At 37.9% G+C, this 24,401-nt stretch overlaps 1 protein-coding gene across 1 annotated transcript; it reads right to left on the minus strand.

Annotated features, from left to right (window-relative positions):
- Window positions 1–1,505: 1,505 nt before the first annotated feature.
- LOC110678700 (zinc finger protein 675-like) lies at window positions 1,506–7,884 on the minus strand. The gene is made up of 4 exons (XM_021851914.1): window positions 7,661–7,884; window positions 7,473–7,592; window positions 5,263–6,151; window positions 1,506–1,875 (listed from the first exon to the last, which is right to left on the minus strand). The coding sequence occupies exons 1-4, from the start codon at window positions 7,766–7,768 to the stop codon at window positions 1,598–1,600; spliced, it is 1,395 nt and encodes a 464-aa protein (XP_021707606.1). The 5' UTR covers window positions 7,769–7,884; the 3' UTR covers window positions 1,506–1,597.
- Window positions 7,885–24,401: the final 16,517 nt, after the last annotated feature.

The following is a 24,401-nucleotide window of genomic DNA, read 5'->3' on the forward strand; positions in this document are numbered from 1 at the left end:
CTAGCTCATGGAAGGATACTTTTGGGAAGATTTTTTTCCTGGTTATTGAAGAAGGTGTATGGAAGTAAACTTTCCTAGCTTCTGAGAGGAAGCCTTTTCATCTTTTTAAGAATTCCGCATCTTATGAGAGCAATCTGTTACGGTGTCTGCAGGACTAGTAGTGGGTATCTCTTTAGAGACTTGGCAACTATTTCAATACAAGTCACTAGAAAGTTTATTTGGCGGCATCCACAAATTACGTAACGCTCGAAGGGGGGGGGTAGGCTCCAGCGTTACGACTCATACAAAATTTTAAAAATTTCCATACAAAAAGCGTTACGAAGGGGGGGAGGGGTCGAAAATTTCCAATTTTAGCGTTACGTAATAAATGGATGCCGCCTTTCTCTTATTTTTAATGGAAGATCTTCAAACTCTTCCAAAATAATCTCTAAAGTCACTTTTTTCATTTTTTTTCGGCTTACAATGAATTCTGGTACAGAATTCTCCAGAACAAAACTGTAAGAGACTTTCAACGCGACTACTCCACAGTTCTACAGGAATTCAAATTCGATGAGGCACAGCTTCAGGAATTCTGCTAGATATTTATTTAGCAGCTCCCAGCAGCGATTTTTCAAGGGATGCTTAGAGGAATTTCTCCAGAAATTGTACCAGGAAATTCTTGAGCACTTCATTGCTACTACCTTGAGTAATTTATAAAAAGATTGCACTGAAAACAATCCAAATTACAACAATGAATTACTTCTGCAGTCCTTAGAAGTGTGTTTCTCTAGTAAAGTCTCCATGACTCCTTCAGAAGTTCATTTGACGTTTCTCACCAACAAATAATACAATAATTGTTCCAGTAATTCCTCCGATCATACTTACACAATTTTCTTCAGAGATTTCAGCCGATGTTTTTCAAGGAATTTTCTTCAGACAGACATTCTATTGGATAGTTATCTTAGTTAATTATCTAGAGAATATTTTTAAAACATACGAGTCGAGAATTTCTTCTGAAGATCCTTGCAGGAGTTCATGTGGAATTTCTACAGATGTTACTTCAGAACTTACTAAAGGGATTTTCGTTAGAAATATATTCTGGAATTCCTTAAAATTTTCCTCGGAGACAATACTGTTAAAGTTTCTGGATAATTATTTGAAGAAATCTGAGGAGTAATTACTGAAGTTTTTTTAGAATTTCCTGGTTAAAATCTCAAGTAAATCCTGAACGAAAGTTTTGGAGGAAATTCTAAGAAATCCTTAAAGCCATCTCTGGCGAAAATTTCTGTAAAAAATATTGGTTGATTTCTCGTACAAAAAGATTCCAAAATCCTAGGAAAATCATGGCAAAATCAATAGATGAAATTGCTGGAGGACTAAGGACTTCCTTGAGAAATATTCCGAAAGATTCTTTGGATGATATCTTGAAGGTATTCCCTATGCTTTCTTCGCAAGGCGGCGACGGTGACAAGGTGGGTCGGATGTTCGACAAACTAATCTAAGGTGGTAGCGGAAATAAACGTAAGTAATTGCTTTAGTACACTTTATTTTCCTATACTGTACAATTTTTTCGAAAACTTTCATCAACTGTAGCACGGAAAGATTGCCTTCCCCCACTCTAGGATTGTGCGGAAGCGAAAGCTTCGGGTTTGATTTGGTCGACTGGCGATTGTAGTACTGCTGGCTCGACAGTAGTCAAGCCTTCTTGCTCCGGATCGGCGTAGACCGGTGGGAATCGGGGAATTCTCGGTGGAGGAAAGGCCGCCGACGGTGGCAGATTGTGGCTCTTCATGTGGCGCTTCAGATGGTCACCCTTGCCGAAGGCTCGATCACAAACGTGGCACACGTAAGGTTTCATGCCGAGGTGAACGATCCGCACGTGTCGGTTGAGGTTGCCTGGAATTGAAATGAAGATAAATTTAGCTCTAAGATGAAATTATGACGTCAGGAGATTTAAATTGAACTAAAGTTATTCCCTTTCCAACCTCTGGAAGAAGGTTTTCGGGCTTCACGAAAAAGGTTTTCTAGCATGCTTCTGGAAGGCTTTCCAGCTTCTGGAAGAAGGCCTTCCAGCTTCTATTTATTCCAGTTTCTCGAAGGCTTTCCAGCTTTTTGAAGAAGGCTGTCCAGCTTCTGGAAGAAGGCTTTGCAGCTTTTGGAAGAAGGCTTTGCCGCTTCTGGGAGTAGACTTTCCAACTTCTAGAAGAAGGCTTTCCAACTTCTGGAAGAAGGCTGTCCAGCTTCTGGAAGAAGGCTGTCCAGCTTCTGGAAGAAGGCCGTCCAGCTTCTGGAAGAAGGCTGTCCAGCTTCTGGAAGAAGGCTGTCCAGCTTCTGGAAGAAGGCTTTTCAGCTTCTGGAAGAAGGCTTTGCAGCTTTTGGAAGAAGGCTTTGCCGCTTCTGGGAGTAGACTTTCCAACTTCTAGAAGAAGGCTTTCCAACTTCTGGAAGAAGGCTGTCCAGCTTCTGGAAGAAGGCTGTCCAGTTTCTGGTAGAAGGCTGTCCAGCTTCTGAAAGAAGGCTGTCCAGCTTCTGGAAGAAGGCTTTTCAGCTTCAGGAAGAAGGCTTTCCAGTTTCTGGAAGAAGGCTTTCCAGCATCTGGAAAATGACCTTCCAGCTTCTGGAAAAAGGTTTTCCAGCTTCTGGAAAAAGGCTTTCCAGCTTCTGGAAGAAGACTTTCCAACTTCTGGAAAAAGGCTTTCCAACTTCGGGAAGAAGGCTTTCCAGCTTCTGGAAAAATACTTTCCAACTTCTAGAAAAAGGCTTTCCAACTTCGGGAAGATGGCTGTCCAGCTTCTGGAAGAAGGCTGTCCAGCTTCTGGAAGAAGGCTGTCCAGCTTCTGGAAGAAGGCTGTCCAGCTTCTGGAAGAAGGCTGTCCGTCCAGCTTCTGGGAGAAGGCTGTCCAGCTTCTGGAAGAAGGCTTTCCAACTTCTGGAAGAAGGCTGTCCAGCTTCTGGAAGAAGGCTGTTCAACTTCTGATAGAAGGCTGTCCAACTGCTGGATGAAGGCTGTCCAGCTTCTGGAAGAAGGCTGTCCAGCTTCTGGAAGAAGGCTTTTCAGCTTCTGGAAGAAGGCTTTTCAGCTTCTGGAAGAAGGCTTTGCAGCTTTTGGAAGAAGGCTTTGCCGCTTCTGGGAGTAGACTTTCCAACTTCTAGAAGAAGGCTTTCCAACTTCTGGAAGAAGGCTGTCCAGCTTCTGGAAGAAGGCTGTCCAACTTCTGGAAGAAGGCTGTCCAGCTTCTGGAAGAAGGCTTTTCAACTTCAGGAAGAAGGCTGTCCAACTTCTGGAAGAAGGCTGTCCAGCTTCTAGAAGAAGGCTTTCCAACTTCTGGAAGAAGGCTGTCCAACTTCTGGAAGAAGGCTGTCCAGCTTCTGGAAGAAGGCTGTCCAGTTTCTGGTAGAAGGCTGTCCAGCTTCTGAAAGAAGGCTGTCCAGCTTCTGGAAGAAGGCTTTTCAACTTCAGGAAGCAGGCTTTCCAGTTTCTGGAAGAAGGCTTTCCAGCATCTGGAAAATGACCTTCCAGCTTCTGAAAAAAGGTTTTCCAGCTTCTGGAAAAAGGCTTTCCAGCTTCTGGAAGAAGACTTTCCAACTTCTGGAAAAAGGCTTTCCAACTTCGGGAAGAAGGCTTTCCAGCTTCTGGAAAAATACTTTCCAACGTCTAGAAAAAGGCTTTCCAACTTCGGGAAGATGGCTGTCCAGCTTCTGGAAGAAGGCTGTCCAGCTTCTGGAAGAAGGCTGTCCAGCTTCTGGAAGAAGGCTGTCCGTCCAGCTTCTGGGAGAAGGCTGTCCAGCTTCTGGAAGAAGGCTTTCCAACTTCTGGAAGAAGGCTGTCCAGCTTCTGGAAGAAGGCTGTTCAACTTCTGATAGAAGGCTGTCCAACTGCTGGATGAAGGCTGTCCAGCTTCTGGAAGAAGGCTTTTCAGCTTCTGGAAGAAGGCTTTTCAGCTTCTGGAAGAAGGCTTTGCAGCTTTTGGAAGAAGGCTTTGCCGCTTCTGGGAGTAGACTTTCCAACTTCTAGAAGAAGGCTTTCCAACTTCTGGAAGAAGGCTGTCCAGCTTCTGGAAGAAGGCTGTCCAACTTCTGGAAGAAGGCTGTTCAGCTTCTGGAAGAAGTCTGTCCAGCTTCTGGAAGAAGGCTGTCCAGCTTCTAGAAGAAGGCTGTCCAGCTTCTGGAAGAAGGCTGTCCAGCTTCTGGAAGAAGGCTGTCCAGCTTCTGGAAGAAGGCTGTCCAGTTTCTGGAAGAAGGCTGTCCAGCTTCTGGAAGAAGGCCGTCCAGCTTCTGGAAGAAGGCTGTCCAGCTTCTGGAAGAAGGCTTTTCAGCTTCTGGAAGAAGGCTTTGCAGCTTTTGGAAGAAGGCTTTGCCGCTTCTGGGAGTAGACTTTCCAACTTCTAGAAGAAGGCTTTCCAACTTCTGGAAGAAGGCTGTCCAGCTTCTGGAAGAAGGCTGTCCAACTTCTGGAAGAAGGCTGTCCAGCTTCTGGAAGAAGGCTGTCCAGTTTCTGGTAGAAGGCTGTCCAGTTTCTGGTAGAAGGCTGTCCAGCTTCTGGTAGAAGGCTGTCCAGCTTCTGAAAGAAGGCTTTTCAGCTTCAGGAAGAAGGCTTTCCAGCATCTGGAAAATGACCTTCCAGCTTCTGGAAAAAGGTTTTCCAGCTTCTGGAAAAAGGCTTTCCAGCTTCTGGAAGAAGACTTTCCAACTTCTGGAAAAAGGCTTTCCAACTTCGGGAAGAAGGCTTTCCAGCTTCTGGAAAAATACTTTCCAACTTCTAGAAAAAAGCTTTCCAACTTCGGGAAGATGGCTGTCCAGCTTCTGGAAGAAGGCTGTCCAGCTTCTGGAAGAAGGCTGTCCATCTTCTGGGAGAAGGCTGTCCAGCTTCTGGAAGAACGCTTTCCAACTTCTGGAAGAAGGCTGTCCAGCTTCTGGAAGAAGGCTGTTCAACTTCTGATAGAAGGCTGTCCAGCTTCTGGAAGAAGGCTGTCCAGCTTCTGGAAGAAGGCTGTCCAGCTTCTGGAAGAAGGCTGTCCAGCTTCTGGAAGAAGGCTTTTCAGCTTCTGGAAGAAGGCTCTTTCCAGCTTCTGGAAGAAGGCTTTCCAGCTTCTGGAAAATGGCCTTCCAGCTTCTGGAAAAAGGCTTTCCAGCTTCTGGAAAAGACTTTCCAATTTCTAGAAAAAGGCTTTCCAACTTCAGGAAGAAGGCTGTCCAGCTTCTGGAAGAAGGCTTTGCAGCTTGTGGAAGAAGGTTTTCCAGTTTCTGGAAGAAAGCTTGTCCAAAATTGGAGTAGAAACTTACCGATATTGGTGAACTCAGACGCACAGATGTCGCACGGGTACGTCTTCGACTTCGAGTGCACCGTATTGATGTGCGCCTTCAGCTCATGCATGGTGGTCTTCCGCAGCCCACAGAACGAACACGTGTGGTTCCTGATGCCCTGGTGCCGCATCGTATGCTCCTTCAGCTTGTGCGACGTTGGGAACTTCTTGGCGCAGATTCCACACACGAAGGGCATTTCGTTCGGCGCGTGAATGAATTTGTGCTTCTTCAGGGCCCCATTGGTGGTGAACGTCTTCCCGCACGTGTCGCACACGAAAGCCGTCTGCTCCGGTATCACGTAGGTGGGATCGTGCGTTCTAAGGTAGTGCCTTTTCTGGCCCTGCCGGGTGGCAAACGTTAGATCACAACCCTCGAATCCGCACGGGATCGAAATTTTATCATTCGAGTGTTTCTGAATTCGATGCGTTTTCAGGTTGTTCCATTTCCAGAAGTCCTTGCCGCAAAGTTCACACTCGAACGGTTTCAACCCGTCGTGTGTCCTCTTGTGCGCTTCCATTCTCAGTATGACCCTAAACTTCTTCGGGCAACGGTCGCAGCTGTAGATCGGAATCGGAGACTTTGGTTTCTGGTTTTTGGCACTGCCATACTTGGCACGTTTCTTTTTCTTCTTCTTCGTCTTAGGGGACGCAGCAAACTCCTCATCCTCCTCAGCTTTCATTTCTTTCTTAAACAGCACTGTAAGTGGTTTATTGTCCTCGTCATCGATCTCTTCCTCGTCTTCGGCTTCAAAATCATCGTACTTTTCGTCGTCGCCAAACGATGCACTCGATTCTGATTTCAGACCATCGGCCAGTTCCGTCTCGACGTGGAACATGACCTGATCAATGTCCAACTCTTCTTTCACTTTCTGGAAAAGGTATTACGATTAAAAACCGATGTGAACGATTCTATAACATTTCCCGGGAAACCAATCCCCAACACGTGGTAACCAATAACTTTTAGGACGTTATCAGACATTTCTACACAAGTTTCTTAAGGGATTCTGTTCAATATTTAACAAGGAATGCCTCCGAAAATTCTGCAGGATTTATTGATTTTTGTTGTATAATTATTTTTTGTAATTGATCTTGAAAATGCTCTATAACTTCCTCAAAAATTAGGGATTTATTTCAAAGATCCTTGCAAGAGTTCATCAGGAGTTTCTTCAGAAGTTTCATCAGAGATGACCATAGCGAATTTGATTTCAAGAATTTCATCAATATTTTCTTTAAGAATGCAATTATTCTCAAGAGCCATCACTGGAAAAGATACTGGATTAGATTTTTTGAGAACTTCTTTAGAAAGTTTCTCAAATAATTTCTGCTGTATTTAATGAGAAAATCAAGAAATCATAGAAATCAGAAGGAAATCCTAAGATATCAGTGGTAAAATACTGCTAGTTCTTAAAAATATCTTGGATGAAATCCCAACGAAACCAATAAAAGAATCAGTAGGTGAACTTCTGGTTCTTCTTGAAACATTTAGGAAATAATCTTTGAAGGAATTCCTGAAGAAAATTGTTGACAAGATATTTTCAACTTAGATGTATGTAGGTATGTCTCAGGTATATTATAGAGAATGGTTTTCTGGGGAATGGTGCATTCTGAGTGCAGTGGAATTCTGGGGAATGTTATAGAATTATGTGTACAATTCCCTCACAGTTGTGGATCAATTTACCTGTGGAACAACTAAGGAGCATTTTTCAGAATAAAATATGATTTAAAATGATGAAGCTGTACAAAACAAAATTATCTACTTGGCACTGCAATACATCTCTAAATTTCTATAGAAATTTCAAACGTTGCCTTTATCCTTATTATGGATCAGAACATTATAACAGCAATTTTTTTGCAAGGTATGTTAGCTGAAGCATACTTTTTGGCGTTTCTTATCGATTCCGGATCTTATTTTTGATTCATAACTGTGGTTGGTTTTCAATGTCCCACAGTTATGAATCAACGATTCTAGGAATATGGTTGACATTTTATTTCCTACGGACGGAAAAAAATATGCTGCATAATTGATTGCGCTGCTGTATAGATTCATGATTCACGTAGGTAAAATGTGTTCTTGCCGTTATTGCTACTCTATTTGATGAGATATTCTCCGTTTAATCCAACTCTGATCCATATCTGTGTGCTATCCGTAACAGTATGGGGCAATTGTACTGTCCCTTGTTCCAAACATACCACATTGTGCAACTTCCAGTGAACCTGCTGGCACAGTTTCCGGAACTGATCGAAATCCTGCAGCTTGTCCGCGCAGGGCATGCATATTTTCATTTCCCGCAGGTCCATCTCGTCCTTCAACTGAGAACAATTTTTAAGTACATGGGTAAATAATTTATTGTTTAAAATAATCCGTTTTGAATGGTTACCTGTATTGCCGTCAGCTGTGAGTAAATTGCGAGGTATTTCTCAAGCGCTTCGCAGCTAACGTCTGAGGACAATTGCGTGCCACATGCCCGACAAATGGCTTGCTCCATGTTGGAATGTATTTTGGAGAATTTTAAATTTATTTTTATCACAAAAAACCGGATTTATTCGCCACTGGGCTATGCAATTGCGAATCAAAAATAAATAAAAGCATTATGCCGCCACTATCAAAAACAGATGATTTTGACGTTTAGCGATGGAACCTCAATTAAGACGAACGTCAAAAGGTCGAAGTTCGTGAATCGAGCAGATTTTTCAAGGCACTCGGATAAAAATCACATGTTCATCGTTTGACTTAAATCAAATTTAAAATTTAATTTTATTTGAAAATCAAAATTGAATCGGGATTTCTCTTTGAAGTAGTATTTTATCCATATAAGGTCGTATGAATAAACCAGCTTTTTACTCAAAACTGAGTATTTGAGCATTTTTTCGAACATCCATATTCGTGAAAAAGGTGGAGAAAACTTAGTAGATGCTCAGAAAATCCTGAGTCACCTACTGACCACGCTCAATTGAAGACTGCAATCGTAAAAGTTAAATTTAAAAAAAAAATGTTTAAAACGGAAGTTCCATCAGTGCACCAAATCTCGCTCATATGAGGGAAGTTATGTGTTATAATTTATAAAATAACTATTATGTCAATCAATATTCATGTCACAATGTAGCTCCAAGTATACGTAATCAGCGTCAAAATAAAAAGAATTTGTAAAACTTTCATAAAAAAAAATATTTAATTACATTTGTTACTGCATCTAAGTGTTCCTATTTCTGCTAAACAGATTAAACGTTAAACAGATTTCTTGACGAAGTTACTAAAAAATGCATTATTTTGAATTTCGTTGTTTTTTTTAATGGTCTAACCATAGCTACTATTGCAATAAAAAAGCTGTATACTAAAATCGACATTTCTTTAAAATTTTGTATAATGTTTAGCATGAGTGGTTATTAGAACCCACAAAAATACCTATTGGTCAAATAATCGCTCACGAGGTCTTTTTTTTTTTCAATGTAAAGAATTATTTTATCAAATAAAAATAATATCAGACGACTCCATTTGAAAGCTGTTAATATTGCTAGAATATATCCGTGCGAACAATTTTCATTTTCGACACGAAATATAAATTAATTAACTCATTACGCGTAGTAAAGATGGACTAATTATGGGTGAAATTATGAAAAAAATCCACGTGCTCGCCTGGGATGTGAACCCAGGACTCTTGTATGCTAGACGAGTGCTTTGCCAACTAAGCTACCGAGTCACTTGGTGACCCAATACCTGAGTTGGTTACAAGTTAAGAATTCAAATCCCCACAGAAAACGCAGACCCATTTCATAACCCACATCCATCCAACTCATGTTTACACACGTTCGCAGTGCGAGTGCGATTTGTTTTGAAGAGTGACTGTACATTCTACCGATTCTCTGGATTCCCAAAGAATTTGTTTGAGTAATTATTTCTAAAATTTTAAAGGAATTCTTGAATAAAATAAATCATTTTGTAGGATTTTTTGCATAATCGAACATTGAAAACACTTAACCACAGATTACGACTTAACATTCGTATGGTGAGTTGATGGTGAGCTCATTAAATTCATAAATAAAATAGTAGGTGTATAGATATCTTTGTAAAATACTTATAAAATCAAACTTCGAAAGTGGAAACTTTTCAACGGCAAGTATTGAAACATTTCGTGTGAAATATTCCCCATACAAAATAGAGTGTCCGAAATTTGAAGCTGTCTGAAATTTTAACCAGAACAGTATAAGAATGCTTTTGGAAAACAAACCTGAAGTAGTACTTGGACTAACACTAGAAAACATCGCGGAGAAAATAGCTTTCTGGAGCAATCCATTGAGGTATTCTGAAAAGCATACCAAGGGTGATTATTATAAAAATATGAATACCTAAAAACTGTGTGTTATCGCATCAGAGGAGCTTCTTAAGAAGTCCTTCGACAAACTTCCTAGGGTAGCTTTAGAAATAATCTTGTGATATCTGAAAAATGTTTTCCATATTCTTCAGTGGAGAATATCTGAAACATCAATGCTCAAAGATTTTCTAATCGCTGCATGTATTCTGGAATAAATCCTTTAATAATCCTTAAGATGTGATAAGTGGAATTTTAAAATTGATACATATTTAGAAGATTTTTTTAACCCATTGGAGTAGTTAATAATTTTTATTGTAAGAATGATATAATTTTAGCGTATTTTAGGAAATTAAAAAAAAATACTTAGAGTTCCTGGATGTGCTTTCTGAGAAATTTATTTATGAATTTATTACAATTTTGATGATGGTAAATATTTGAGCTGTTTAGTGGAATACCTATAAGTAGATGGAAACGGTGTTCATATATTTGTAATATTTAAAAACTCTTGAATTTATGGAGATAATTTTTTTGAGCAAAGGCTGGAAATTTTTAGAAGAATACCTTGAAGGTTCCTTCAAAGGACTACTGCATATTTTTTATATAGAACACTGTGGTAAAGAATTTCTTATGAAGTTCCATGATTCAAACAATGAAACTTTACAATGAGAAGCACTCTAACATGACGCATTATGTGGCTAATATGAGTGCTGCAGTTTCTTAAAATAAAAAATAAACAAAACCCTGCCGAAGTGTCCTCTCCTAGGACGTGTAATCTTGCCGCGATGGGTGGGCTTACCCCATTAGCACTTATATGGGAACCAAAGACATGTCCAGTCGTGGTGGTATCACATCAGGAAATATTTGTTTAATGCCGCGTCATCAACCATATGGCATAGATGCATCAATCTTACGGATGTGATCCAATGGTTATCCTGTTACCAGGCATCGGGGCAACAGGAGCCGCAGCCACGCTTTGATGCAGATAGGTTAGATAGAATCATAATAAAAAACACATTTATTATGTTGGTATCATAAAACTCCAACAACTTCATTCCCGCAAAATTATAATAAATAGATAGGGCTTAGGCGCGATGAAGCTTTATTTTGTCACCGAAAAGTGGATCTGGACAATAAAAAATGACTTTATATTTCTTTATTATTTTTAGTATAGTTTCTAACACATAGAAATGTATTTTTAGACGATTCTAAATGGAAACAGACGAGGCCAGATTTGAATATAAATAGATGTAAAAAAAATACTGATCAAAATCATTATTAACCAACATGACAAAAGTAGTGAACTTAAAATATTCAACTTGTCCAAGTACTAATAAACAAGTTAAAAAAGGACCTTTAGCAATAGGGGATTTTTTTATTATCGTACAAATTGGGCCGAAGGGTCTCAGATTTTCATGAAACTTTTTCCACAGGCAGGGCTCATGGATATATGAATAAAAAAAAATTGAGGAAAATTCAGGGTCGCCTATTTTTCCGGAAAACTCAGGTGGAAATTTTTTGTTTTCCCTTGACACTACTTACTTTGAAAAATCATAACTCAAGAACGAAGCATCGTAGAAACAAAGTTTTTATATGAAAATCTAAGCAAATTTTCTCAAAAATCCAAAAAAAATATGAACTGGAAAAAGTTTTCCACAAAATTTTCCACCGTTAGGGAAATTCATAAAGAAAAGCTGGAAAATCTATGCCCGAACTCGCGGAAAATTTTTATTAAAATATTTTTGAGAAGGAAACTTTATAAACTTCAATTCTAGTAACTTTTAGGATGTACTGTTTTTTTGTTCCTGAGTTATGGTCAATTTTGTAAAAAATGCAAAGATTTGCCATACATGCCTTTTCGTTTAAAAATCATGACTCAAGACTCATCATGACTTGTCGAACCGGTAATGGAGCACTTCACGCAAATTTTCATCTTTTCCGTAATCCACCAAACTCCATTCGAATGAAGCTTACTGATGAGGCCTTGGCTGATCGATCGTAGATTTGTCCTTACTGATTTGTGGTCGTCCAGTCCGGAGGGGTTACAGCATAAAGAATTGTATTCGTAATATTGAACTTTGTCCATTTCAACAGCTTCGGGAAAACTTTTTTCACTTTCCAAAAATTAATAACGAGGAATATACAGTTGATAGACAACACTTGCACTTTCTCACTGCTCTTTGTTAGTTTTTGGTAAACTTATGATTCTCAAGCCATTTCAACGCTTTAAACTCGAATTGGTAAATACCTATTTGTCATATTGTCTAAGTACCCATTTATTTAACTGTCAATTTTGTAGTTACCTAAAAGGAAAAAATTGCCTACATTCTGATTGAAGAAAACTTTGTTTCTATGTAGTTTCGTTCTTAAGAAATTTTGTTTATGAACTTATAAATTTGTAAATATATGGTTCAAACAGCTCATCCTAGCAATATTTGATCATGTTTTAGGAACGAAAAATGAGCGTATTGAAAAATATTGTAGGATTGGATCTTATTGATCGCTCTTTTCAAATATACTTTGTTTGAAAGCTGGAATAGCTAATCGGGTTTTCATTATTTGTTTTCATAAACAGTGAAAAATGTCATGGGAAACTGATTCCATTTCAAAAATTTCATATTTTTGAGATAATTTGAATCCGGTTCGACAAGTCATGATGAGTCTTGAGTCATGATTTTTAAACGAAAAGGCATGTATGGCAAATCTTTGCATTTTTTACAAAATTGACCATAACTCAGGAACAAAAAAACAGTACATCCTAAAAGTTACTAGAATTGAAGTTTATAAAGTTTCCTTCTCAAAAATATTTTAATAAAAATTTTCCGCGAGTTCGGGCATAGATTTTCCAGCTTTTCTTTATGAATTTCCCTAACGGTGGAAAATTTTGTGGAAAACTTTTTCCAGTTCATATTTTTTTTTGGATTTCTGAGAAAGTTTGCTTAAATTTTCATATAAAAACTTTGTTTCTACGATGCTTCGTTCTTGAGTTATGATTTTTCAAAGTAAGTAGTGTCAAGGGAAAACAAAAATTTTCCACCTGAGTTTTCCGGAAAAATAGGCGACCCTGAATTTTTCTCAATTTTTTTTTACTCATATATCCATGAGCCCTGCCTGTGGAAAAAGTTTCATGAAAATCTGAGACCCTTCGGCCCAAACCCGTACGGTAATAAAAAAAAATCCCCAATACTGACCAACGGGACTGAGGGAAAACTAGATCAACAGTCAACATATAAAGTTTCCGATGTCCTTGACTATAATCAGCGATGTAGTCAAACGTAATTCAATGATATAGTGAGTTATCATCCTGTTTATTCCTAATACTAATAGCTTTCTTTCTTTCTTTATTTTCATGTATTCATGTATAACAACTAACAACAATACCATCACGAGGGAGCAAGTAGTCTGTCGTATGTATCAAACGTCGTGTTAGGAGTTGAACCACATAGATCAGCACGGACACGGTTCGAATTAACATCAAACTGAGGTAAAAACGATCCATATGCGTTGGTGGGTATACTAACACGGAGAAAAATGGCTTTAGTTTGAAACAACCATTTTGTTGGTTGAAAATCAACATAATATTTTGGTTGTTCCAAACAGCAATTTTGTTAACTCAAAGGCACAATTTTTATTGAAACAAGGTTTATTCATAGTTGATATCAACCTAAGAAATAAGGTTTTTTTCAACTTAATTTTGTTTGTTTTGAATTTATATTTTATGCACTTTCAACAAACGTTTAGTTTATTTTTAACAAAATGAGGGTTATTTTTTTCCATCACCAGCAAACTACAATATTGGTTTGTTGGCTTAATCAACGAAGTTCGATACATTGGACAACCGCATCAGGTAAAATTAAATTAAATGATGGCTTTATTTAACTATTTATCCAACATTTTTATTATACTTCCAGAAACATCCGTTACAAATCATCAGGATTTCAATAGATTACTGTCGATCCAGCAAACACAATCTGAACCAGAAAGATTCTGGCATACAAGACAAAAAAGGTATTAATGCATTAGTGAGCATTTGTTATCAGAGACATGTGCACTCCCGTGCATAAGTTTGGGTTCACCCCCTAAAAAACATGCAAAAGTGTTCAGTCCATATCTCTTTGATTACACGTCCAATTCAAACTCTTTAAGCCGGATTCTAAAGGCAAAGAGTTATTCTTACTTCGTATGTATTTTTCCAAAAACATTGTTTGAACTTTGTATACTAAATATGTACTTAAAATTGTGACATTTTTCAAAAAACACACTGAAAAAACTTTACTAATTTCCTCAGCATTGGATCGCCCAAAATTTTAAAACAAGGTGTCTTTAGAATCACAATCTTATATTCTTTGAAGAGCACTCATGAAATTTTTGCGGAAAAATCTGAAAAGTATTCAAAATCAATGAAACAGTCAATCAAGTCATCGTGCAAAAGTTTGGGTTCACCCCTCAGTATGCTGTATCGTGCAAAAGTTTGGGCTCACCTGAACTTACTTAAATCTGTGAAACCTCAAACCAATCATGTACGCGCCATTATTTGCGCTCAAAAAAGCTTTAAACTATTAAAATCGGTTGAAAAATGGCAGAGATATTGACAAAAATGATGTGCGTGTGGCTGAGATGAACCCAAACTTTTGCACGATTTGCATCATACTGAGGGGTGAACCCAAACTTTTGCACGATGACTTGATTGACTGTTTCATTGATTTTGAATACTTTCCAGATTTTTCCGCCAAAATTTCGTGGTGTCTCATCAAAGAATATAAGATTACGATTCTAATGACACTTTGATTTAAAATTTTGGTCGACCCAATTCTGAGGAAATTAGATATGATTTTTCAGTGTGTTTTTTGAAAAATGTTACAACTTTAAGTGAAAATTTAGTACACAAAACTAAAAAAATGTTTTTGGAAAAATACATACGAAGTAAGAATAACTCTTTGACTTTCTAATGCGGCTTAAAGAGTTTGAATAGGACTTGTAATCACGGAGATATGGACAGAACACTTTTGTATGTTTTTGAGGGGGTGAACCCAAACTTTTGCACGGGAGTGTATGTTTCTGTTCTATTTACAGAAAAACATTGTTATCTCCTCAACGAAATTAGGTATATACCGTTTTGTCTCAAATTCCGAACAGACTCATATTCCGAACACTTGGTTTTTGTATGGCGATTTGGTTGAAATGTTTCGCTGAAATATGTCATCAAATTACCACGAAATGGCAATCATTTGCAATTCAATTTAAACATATTCCAATCTATTTTAGACCTCGGGAGTAGTGATGTTTCTCTAGTTCGAGGTCAGTAGAGCTAGCCCAGATAAATTTATTTGCAAAATTGTTCATTTGAATACAATTTATTCGTGCTGTTCGGAATTTGAATCAAGGTGTTCGGAATATGAGACAGAATAAACCCAGTGTTCGGCATTTGAATCAAAATGTTGTTCCATACTTTTGCGTTAAAACAATTCTAAACAAGTTAAAATAAACATTATTAACGACACACACAACAGCTAAGAGTTAGGCTTTGCAAAGAAATTAAAATTTTCACAAATATGGACTAATCTGTGCCCCTCAGATGCATTTGAAGTCAGAGCTGGCCTTAAGTGTTCGGAATATGAGTCAAAACGGTAGAATCCTTGTGGGCGAATCGAGGATGGCGGCCATATTTAGGGAAAACATCTATGCCGTATGTTATTATCTTTTCGCAGGACCTGTATGTATTTTTTGTTAACCAAGTTACAAATAAAATTAAATTCTTCATAATTCAGCGTCTACGTATTTTATTATTATTAAAATAAATAATATATGAAGGAAAAGTAAAACCGACAATTAAGAACGATTTGTTTGTTTCAAACAATAGATTAGTTTACAACAAACTTAAGATTGGCATTTTCAAACTAATGTTCCTTGTTTAATACAACCTAAAGCGTTGGTTGTTTCTACAACTGTCAAAAAACAACCAATTTCTTGTTTGTTCCGAACAAACTTTTGTTGATTTTAAATGTTAATCCGTGGAAAACTCAACCTAAAAAATTGGCTTGTTTCTACCATCGCACGAGGCTGAATCAAACTAAAATTTTGTTTGTGTAAAATTCAACCTAAATTTTAGTTTTAAAAATAACTAAAATGTGTTTGTGTATTTTTTTTTTCTTCTTAAGAAAGGGGTAAGTAACATTTTTAATTTTTAGCGAACGCATATTGTATATCATTTCAGCACCAAAAACTTTGTCTGTCCTATCTGTAGACTAACTTGATACATTATTCAATCGAATTCTCATGTTGAGAAGACCTCAGAACAATAACAATAAGACGAACATAAAACACATCGCTGACTAAACCAAACACATTAACAGTACATTTAGATTTGGTACTTCTTCTCATAATAGTTATCTACAACTTGGATTTGATGCTACAAGATGGCAACATAGGCAGTCATCTCTTCTAGAAAAGTATTGTATTGATTAGCATTCCAGCACGACCTTCGAAAGATAAGACTATTTAAAACCAAACACTTGATTCATGTTTTGAAATTTATTCATATAGTATAACACATGACGGGCCCAGATAGCCGTAGCGGTAAACGCGCAGCTATTCAGCAAGACCAAGCTGAGGGTCGTGGGTTCGAATCCCACCGGTCGAGGATCTTTTCGGGTTGGAAATTTTCTCGACTTCCCAGGGCATAAAGTATCATCGTACCTGCCACACGATATACGCATGCAAAAATGATCATTGGCATAGTAAGCTTTCAGTTAATAACTGTGGAAGTGCTCATAAGAACACTAAGCTGAGAAGCAGGCTTTGTCCCAGTGGGGACGTAACGCCAGAACAGAAGAAGAAGAAGAACACATCACGTTCCAGACTAGTAGCATAAACGACTAAAATACTAGAGAATACATGACGTACAATGACGAGGCACTTCATTTAGTTCTTGTTCGCGTATAGATGGAAGCACATTTCATGTTTTTCACTTCAATAACCTTCATTCGAAAAAAAAGGATCTCCCTATCGCTATCGTTTGATATACGACAGCATTCTATATAACTAACATTTTCTGTCTATCATTGTCAAAAGATGCTTGGAGATGACATCTGTGCTAAAATTTGTCAACATAGACTACTACAACATGCTCTATATGTTATTTTCAATAAGTGCATTAATTAATAACATATATTTTCATGTCGCTTCTCCATGCGTAAACACGAATCCGATTGCTCAGAACTAAAGGATGACTATACAAACACGACAACAGGAGGGAAACTGAAGCAAACAAAATTTAATAAAACTACTTCTACACAATATTCAAAAAAAAAAAAAAAAATAGTGTTAAAGCGGGCAACATAGCATATTCCGTCTAAATATTGGCAAAAGTAGAGGTAAAAATTTGTACTACGGGGTCCAGCACAGACAACGAAGCTGTCATGCAGCTCCAGCTGAGCACACCATAAAAAACAAAACCCTGCCGAAGTGAACCAAATGCTGAGAATAGGATCCGACTATCTATGTTTAGCTGAAAAAATGTCTTAAAAAATCTGAGTATTTCTTTGAATGATTTTTACAAAATCTGTCATCTGGTGAATTTTTTGACAGACACTCCAAGAATTCTCAGAGAAGTTTCTTTTGACGAAAATCATTTCAACGTTATGACTTCCTAGGACTAAAAGGCAAATTCGCCAAAGCCTAAAGGCCACCTAAATAAAAATAAATAAGAATAAAAATAATACTTCTTAAGAAGATCTCTAAAAAATAACAACTATTTTAGATTCGTACCATAATTTAATTAAATATAACAGCCTAGAGTGGCCGTAGCATATTCCAATCGACTGCCTGTCCTGTTGTTGCACTTCCTACTTCCTCGCAAAACTCTGATAGTCATAACATAGACAACATTTTTGACAGAGTAAAAGCTAAGTTCGAAATTCGAACTTACTCTGGTTGCTGGTTCGAACTTGCTGGTACTCGGGTTGAGCATGAACAAATGCTCGGTTTCATTCATATGACTTATTGATTGTGTCGCTTGTTCCTGATAACAGTAGAGATGCAGAGTTATATTCGGTCTCTAGTAATTAAGGTGTCATGCACAAATGATTTCAATTGCCAAGGAGGAAGGGGGTGGTCAGACAAAGCATGAAAATTTTTGATGGTCTAATACAAAAAGCATGACAAAGGGGGGGAGGGGGTAATAATTTGTGCACCATCCCTAACATTCCTTCCCTCCCTCGATGACAGTAATGACGTGTTTGAGCTCTCGATTTGTGCACACTGAGAACGGTAAGCTAATTCCAAGCACCATCTCTGTGCAACTTCGATTGCTCTGGACAATCACGGAATATCGACTACGAATTGTTCGGTCATTTCTTCATGCTCATGCTCAACACTGAGCTGCTATCACAATTTGAAGGAATGTGCACACTTTGTGTCAGTCCAATTTGGGATGTAATCAGAAATATATTTTCACTCATTGTGTAATTTTGATTGAACAAACTGAGTAAAAAAGGATATTACCCAATAGCAAGTTTTACCATTTAAATAAAATAACGGGTGTCCTACGAAACACGAAAGGCGGAAACACATAAGGCGGAATTTCGAAAGGCAGAACTAACAAAAGGCGACTACGCACAAAAGGCGGAATCACGAAAGGCATAAACACGAAAAGCGGAAACACAAAAGGCGGAATCATAGATGCCGTCACGGTAAACCATTCAAAAAGATTCCAAATATGAATGAATGAATGAAATTTATCATATGGCCAAATATGGCCATAACTGTTACACTTTCCCTAGGTCATTCCTATCCACCTCGAAGATATTTGTAAAAAAATGATCTAGTTGTCCGGGTGGTAATGCTACGATAGGAATGATGTCACATGTTCACAAATCAAATTTGATTTTCACACTAGTAAAGAATATGACTTAATAGTTTTGTATTCTGTGCCACTCTCCAAAGCATTTCTGTTCCATGACTCGATGTTTCCATGAGCCAATGCGATGATCCGAATTATGGAGTTTGTAGTAAATCTATTATAGCACCGTATTGGGTAAAATAACTACAAAGGCACTTCTATGAAGCATTTTGGAATGCGAGGATTCTATAACCACTGACAAACAGACGGAACACTCGAATTATGTGCATCGTACAGCAAAATTGTGCACAATTCTAATATTTTATGGTTGGCCGACTGGCCAGTCGTAGCGCTCGTATCACTTTTGCGCACTACTGCCACCTGATTCTCGGTTTGCTAAGCACAGCGTTTTTAGCATTGAACAGTAACATTTGCGAGATAAAGTTTCAAATGGGTTATTGTTTTATATGTTACGTCTGTTTTTCTGTGCCATACCATTAACACGAATATGATCGGCTTGAATATCACTAGCAGCAATATTAGGCGAAAAAACAGTATAGGGGTATTCACTTAAAGTAGCGTAAACTGAGATATTGGTGATGAAACATTTCAAATGAAATATTCCTTTTCTGGCTTCCAAGCGATGAAAATAAGAAGTTGATCATCTAGTAACCCAAAAAAAACAAGCTTGTCAAAAGTTTGTTTATTCGAATTACGAGCTTTTATTTCATTCGCTTCAGCCAAGGTTTTCGACCCTTCGGCTGTTTTCTTCACGGTACCCAGAATTCTTTCCAGATCGTCGAATTGTACTGATAGTACAAGAACTCCTCATTCAACTAACGTATTATCGTCAAATCATTCAAGTTTTCATAATCGGAAAACAACGCAATCCTCAATCCTCAAACATTTAATTGCAGAGTACCTCTTTCGATGGCAAATAATGGGAGTCGATGCGCGTTGCGTTCATCTTGGATAAGAATGTGTAGACTGTCCGTTAATTATAGAAGACAATTTCTATTTTTTTTCACAAACCCTTCCCCACATGATAGGATTTTTGTATGAAAATGAAAAGTTATTTGCATGGTACGTAAGAAATCTCGAATTTCCCCTCCTTCCATAACCCCTTACGTAATACAGGAACAACCCCAATGGATCAATGCACGGGTTCACGATGTGACGTTTTAGCGGTGCCGTGTTATTTATGGGACCATGGCAACCAGTGAATTCGGCACCGCTCAAACGTCAAATTAGTGAACTCATGCATTGGTCCATGGATCAATGCACGAGTTCACTATTTGACGTTTGAGCGGTGCCGTGTTATTTACGTGACCATGGTAACTAGTGAATATGGCACCGCTCAGATGTCAAATTAGTGAACTCCTGCATCGGTCCATAATGGTTAGGCTCAGACACAACATTATCCTATAAAATGATTCATTTGTCGGCCGTTGATCAATAAAACCATTGGAGGTCATCACATTGCCTTTTCCCCAGCCATTTTGTAGAAAAAACTCTGCCAAATGTTTGGACAATCCTATTTACAACAACGTTTTCCAATTGTTTTTTATGCTTTGCCCAGTAAGGTTTCGAAACTTGTTGTTTGTTTGTAAATATCGTGTTCCATAGCAATTGCTTGTATGAGCGTCGCAGTCTTGGATTGGTTGACTGTTGAATCTCAATGGCTTGAAATATTTCCTACGCATTTTACGCAATTTCGTGAAACATTTGAGATAAACAGTTAAGGCCGGTTTGCTACTGACAAGAAAAGGAATCGCCTATCTCGATGCGTGGAAAATTTCTCCCAAGAAATGGTCAATAAAATCACTTTTTTCTGATCGCAGTACGCAGTTGAGAAGAAATGTCACTTCAAAGGGGGCTCTCTGTAGGAAATTTCTTGACCCTTTCAGTCAAGGAATTTCTTTACTTTTCTTGAGCGAAACAGCATACTTAGCTTTAATCACGATATACGCAGGGATTTACGCTGTTATGTGAATACCCCTTATATGTTTCCGGTGAAACAGTTTGGAATCTACTTCTAAGATTGTACTAAAACTTCAAAGGCACAAATCTTGCGAAGAAAGCATCTAACAGTAGTGTCCTTTTTATTTTGGCTTTGTGCACAAGCAGAAAGCTTAAAATAAGAAGGTCTGAAATGTTTGCCATCTATTTCTCCAGTTTTGTGCTTTTGAAAACGTGAATAGGGTCACAAGTCGGCCATTGTGCCGGCCATCTTTGGATTCCGAGATGTTTCACCTTTAAAGAAGAATCAATTTCAACTGGCTCTTTAGTGGCTTGTGGCGCCAAACATATTCAAGGGGATAAGTCCAGAAAGAATATCCGATGATCAAAAGAAGGACAAATCACTGATAACGTATTAGATATTTTTTTTTTTCAAAGAATAGACTATGTCCATCATTCGGGCTAATGTTACTTTTGAGCAAGTGCCTTTCGGGCTAGTGACGTAGAATTACACGATATAAGAATGCGGAAATGACAGTGCGCATCGTACCTTCGTGCTGTGCGTACACGAATTCTCTCTGCTCTTGGAAGTTTTCTTAAAAAACTACCTAAAGCAATAAAACAGTACTTTTCAGTGCTACACAAACAGTACTTTTCAGTGCTAAAATTAAAAACGGTACTTTTCAGTGCTACTTAAACAGTACTTTTCAGTACTAATTTTTCTACTATTGATCCCTTTACGATCCTTGTTTGGACCCGTGCCTTCGATTTTTCGTTGGACCCGTTGGCGAAAGCTAGCGGTGGTAATCCTTCTTGGACACCGTCTAGGGAAAAAACCTCTCGAAGGTCACGTCTTTCTCGTTTTTTAACTAAACATGGTATCAACAACTAACAAAAGGAAGGGTGAATCTCTGAATTCACTACTTCCTTCCAAAAAAGTGGGTTTTAAAACTGTCACTACACGTGGCAAGAATGGAAGAAAGGACGCTTCCCCGGAATGCGAAGTTTCTTCCAAGGGTGAAATGAATAATTGTATTGAAATGAGCAATCAGTTCGATGCTCTAGACAAATTTTCCGAACACCAAATCGAAGCAGCCTCTAGCCCAGGCTCTTTGATTCAAGTGAGGAAGCAAAGAGTGCCGCCTATCGTGGTCAGTTGTTCCGAATTTGGGGGATTTAGGCAGGAGATCTTGAACTCCATTAGGGGAATCAAGGTTTCCTTCCAAATCGCAAAGAAAGGAGACTGTCGCGTTTTGCCGGAAACTCTTAAAGATCGCGAACTTCTTCTCAGATATCTTGAAGAGAAGAAGCACAAATTTTTTACTTATGACGACAAAACTGAACGTTTGTTCAAAGTCGTCTTGAAAGGTCTCTCAAGTGACTATAAGTCACCTGAAGAGATCAAAAATGGAATAAATGATTTACTTGGATTTTCCCCAGTCCAAGTAATCATTATGAAAAAGAGAACCCAATCTGGCATTGTTCGGAAAGGGCTTTCTCAAGAATATTATTTAGTTCACTTTAACAAAAAAGAACTAAATAATATTAAAGCTTTAGAAAAAGCTAAACTTATGTTCGATGTCCGTGTGACGTGGGAACATTTCCAGAAACCTGGAGGAAATTACCAGAACCCCACTCAGTGCCGTCGGTGCCAAAAGTGGGGTCATGGTACAAAAAATTGTCGCATGGATGCTAAATGCATGATTTGCGGAGGTTCTTCTCACGCTAAGGACGACTGTCCTGTGAAAGAAGATACCAGAAAATTTCAATGCGCCAATTGCAAGGGCCCTCACAAAGCTAACTTTTGGGAATGCATTTCACGCAAAAGAGTCGTTGAGGCTCGTGCCAAGCAGATGAAAGATAATATCCGTTACGATAACGGTCGTTTCCGGAATTTGCCTGGTAGAGTATCGAACAATGCTCATTTTTCAGTTAACGATCGCTTGATTAGGAATCATACCCACCAGGAAGATCATAATCATGCTCATTCACAAACAAATTTTAATCCGTCGGGTAGCCGTTCGAATCTTTCAATTTCGAATGTATCTACCCACGGTAAATCCTTTGCCGATATCGTAGCAGGTAATTTGAACTCTTCCCCTGTTCGTTCCATGAGTACCCATTCTACTTGTTTCAAATCAAATGGAAAAAACCCTACCGCCACAGGTAACTCCTACCCCGCTTCTTCGTCTACCGAAAATTCCAATGGGAAATCATCAGATGATATGTCTGCCTCTGATTTTAATTTTCTAACTGAACAATTGAATCTAATGATTGATGCAATGTTCAAAGCCACCACTATGACTGAAGCAGTCCAAGTAGGTGTAAAATTTACAAATAAAATTGTTATTGGATTACGTTTTTTCTAATGGATCCAAATAATAATTTAAATATTTTAAATTGGAATGCTCGTTCTCTGAATGGTAAAGAGGACGAGCTGTTTAATTTTCTTACAGCTAATAAAGTGCATATAGCAGTTATTACCGAAACTTATTTAAAACCTGGATCCAAATTAAAAAAAGATCCTAACTTTTTTGTGTATCGTAATGATCGACTTGATGGGGCATGTGGGGGAGTTGCAATCATCATTCATAGGCGTATAAAACATCAACTGTTTTCGTCATTTGAAACTAAAGTTTTTGAAACTTTAGGTGTTTCTGTTGAAACACAGTTTGGTAAATATACTTTCATAGCTGCCTATTTGCCTTTTCAATGCTCTGGACAGCAAGTTAATTGGCTTCAAACTGACTTGCGAAAATTGACTCGCAATAAGTCAAAATTTTTTGTCATTGGTGACTTTAATGCCAAACATCGGTCATGGAATAATTCTCAAAGTAATTCCAACGGCAGAATTTTATTTTATGAGTGCTCTTCAGGATATTTCTCAATTCAATACCCTGATAGCCCTACATGTTTTTCCTCTTCTAGAAATCCATCTACGATTGACTTGGTCTTAACCGACTCTAGTCATCTTTGTAGCCAATTAGTTACTCATGCTGATTTTGATTCTGATCATGTCCCTGTTACATTTCAAATATCGCATGAAGCGATTCTCAATCCTATCAGCTCCACTTTCAATTATTTACGAGCCGACTGGAATATATATGAAACGTATGTTGACTCTAATCTTGATGTTAACATTTCTTTAGAAACTAAAATTGATATTGACAATGCTCTTGAAACTTTAACAAATTCCATTGTTGAAGCCAGGAACATTGCAATTCCAAAATGTGAAGTAAAATTTGAATCCGTGATTATAGACGATGATCTTAAACTCTTGATCCGTCTTAAAAACGTGAGGAGAAGGCAATTTCAACGCACTCGCGATCCTGCTATGAAAATTATATGGCAGGATTTGCAGAAAGAAATCAAGAAACGTTTTGCAGATTTAAGAAACAAAAATTTTGAAAATAAAATTTCTCAATTGGACCCCGGCTCTAAGCCCTTTTGGAAATTATCTAAAATCTTGAAAAAACCTCAGAAGCCTATACCGGCATTGAAAGAGGAAAACAAATTATTACTAACTAATTGCGAAAAAGCTCAAAAACTTGCTATGCAGTTTGAAAGTGCTCACAATTTTAATTTAGGACTTACTAGTCCAATTGAATATGAAGTTACTCAGGAGTTCGAAAATATTCTCAATCAAGAGAACGTCTTCGAAAATGCCTGGGAGACTGATTTGGAAGAAGTGAGAACTATTATTAAAAAATTCAAAAATATGAAAGCTCCTGGCGATGATGGAATTTTCTACATCCTCATCAAGAAACTTCCAGAAAGTAGCTTATCATTTTTAGTTGATATATTTAACAAATGTTTTCAATTAGCATATTTTCCTGACAAATGGAAAAATGCTAAGGTTGTTCCAATTTTAAAACCAGACAAAAATCCTGCAGAAGCTTCTAGCTATCGTCCAATCAGTTTGCTTTCCTCCATCAGTAAACTTTTTGAAAAGGTTATTTTGAACAGAATGATGGCCCACATCAACGAAAATTCAATTTTTGCCAATGAACAGTT

This window comes from Aedes aegypti, chromosome 3, assembly GCF_002204515.2.
Source record: "Aedes aegypti strain LVP_AGWG chromosome 3, AaegL5.0 Primary Assembly, whole genome shotgun sequence".
NCBI classification, from domain to species: domain Eukaryota; kingdom Metazoa; phylum Arthropoda; class Insecta; order Diptera; family Culicidae; genus Aedes; species Aedes aegypti.

What these genes read in the sequence shown, in the direction of transcription:
- LOC110678700 (XM_021851914.1), bottom strand. Translation starts at nt 7,768, where the DNA reads ATGGAGCAAGCCATTTGTCGGGCATGTGGCACGCAATTGTCCTCAGAC. An exon ending in CACAGCTGACGGCAATACAG is followed by an intron (nt 7,593 to 7,660) that starts GTAACCATTCAA and finishes AATTGTTCTCAG; the next exon opens with TTGAAGGACGAGATGGACCT. An exon ending in GTCTGAGTTCACCAATATCG is followed by an intron (nt 1,876 to 5,262) that starts GTAAGTTTCTAC and finishes TTTCAATTCCAG; the next exon opens with GCAACCTCAACCGACACGTG.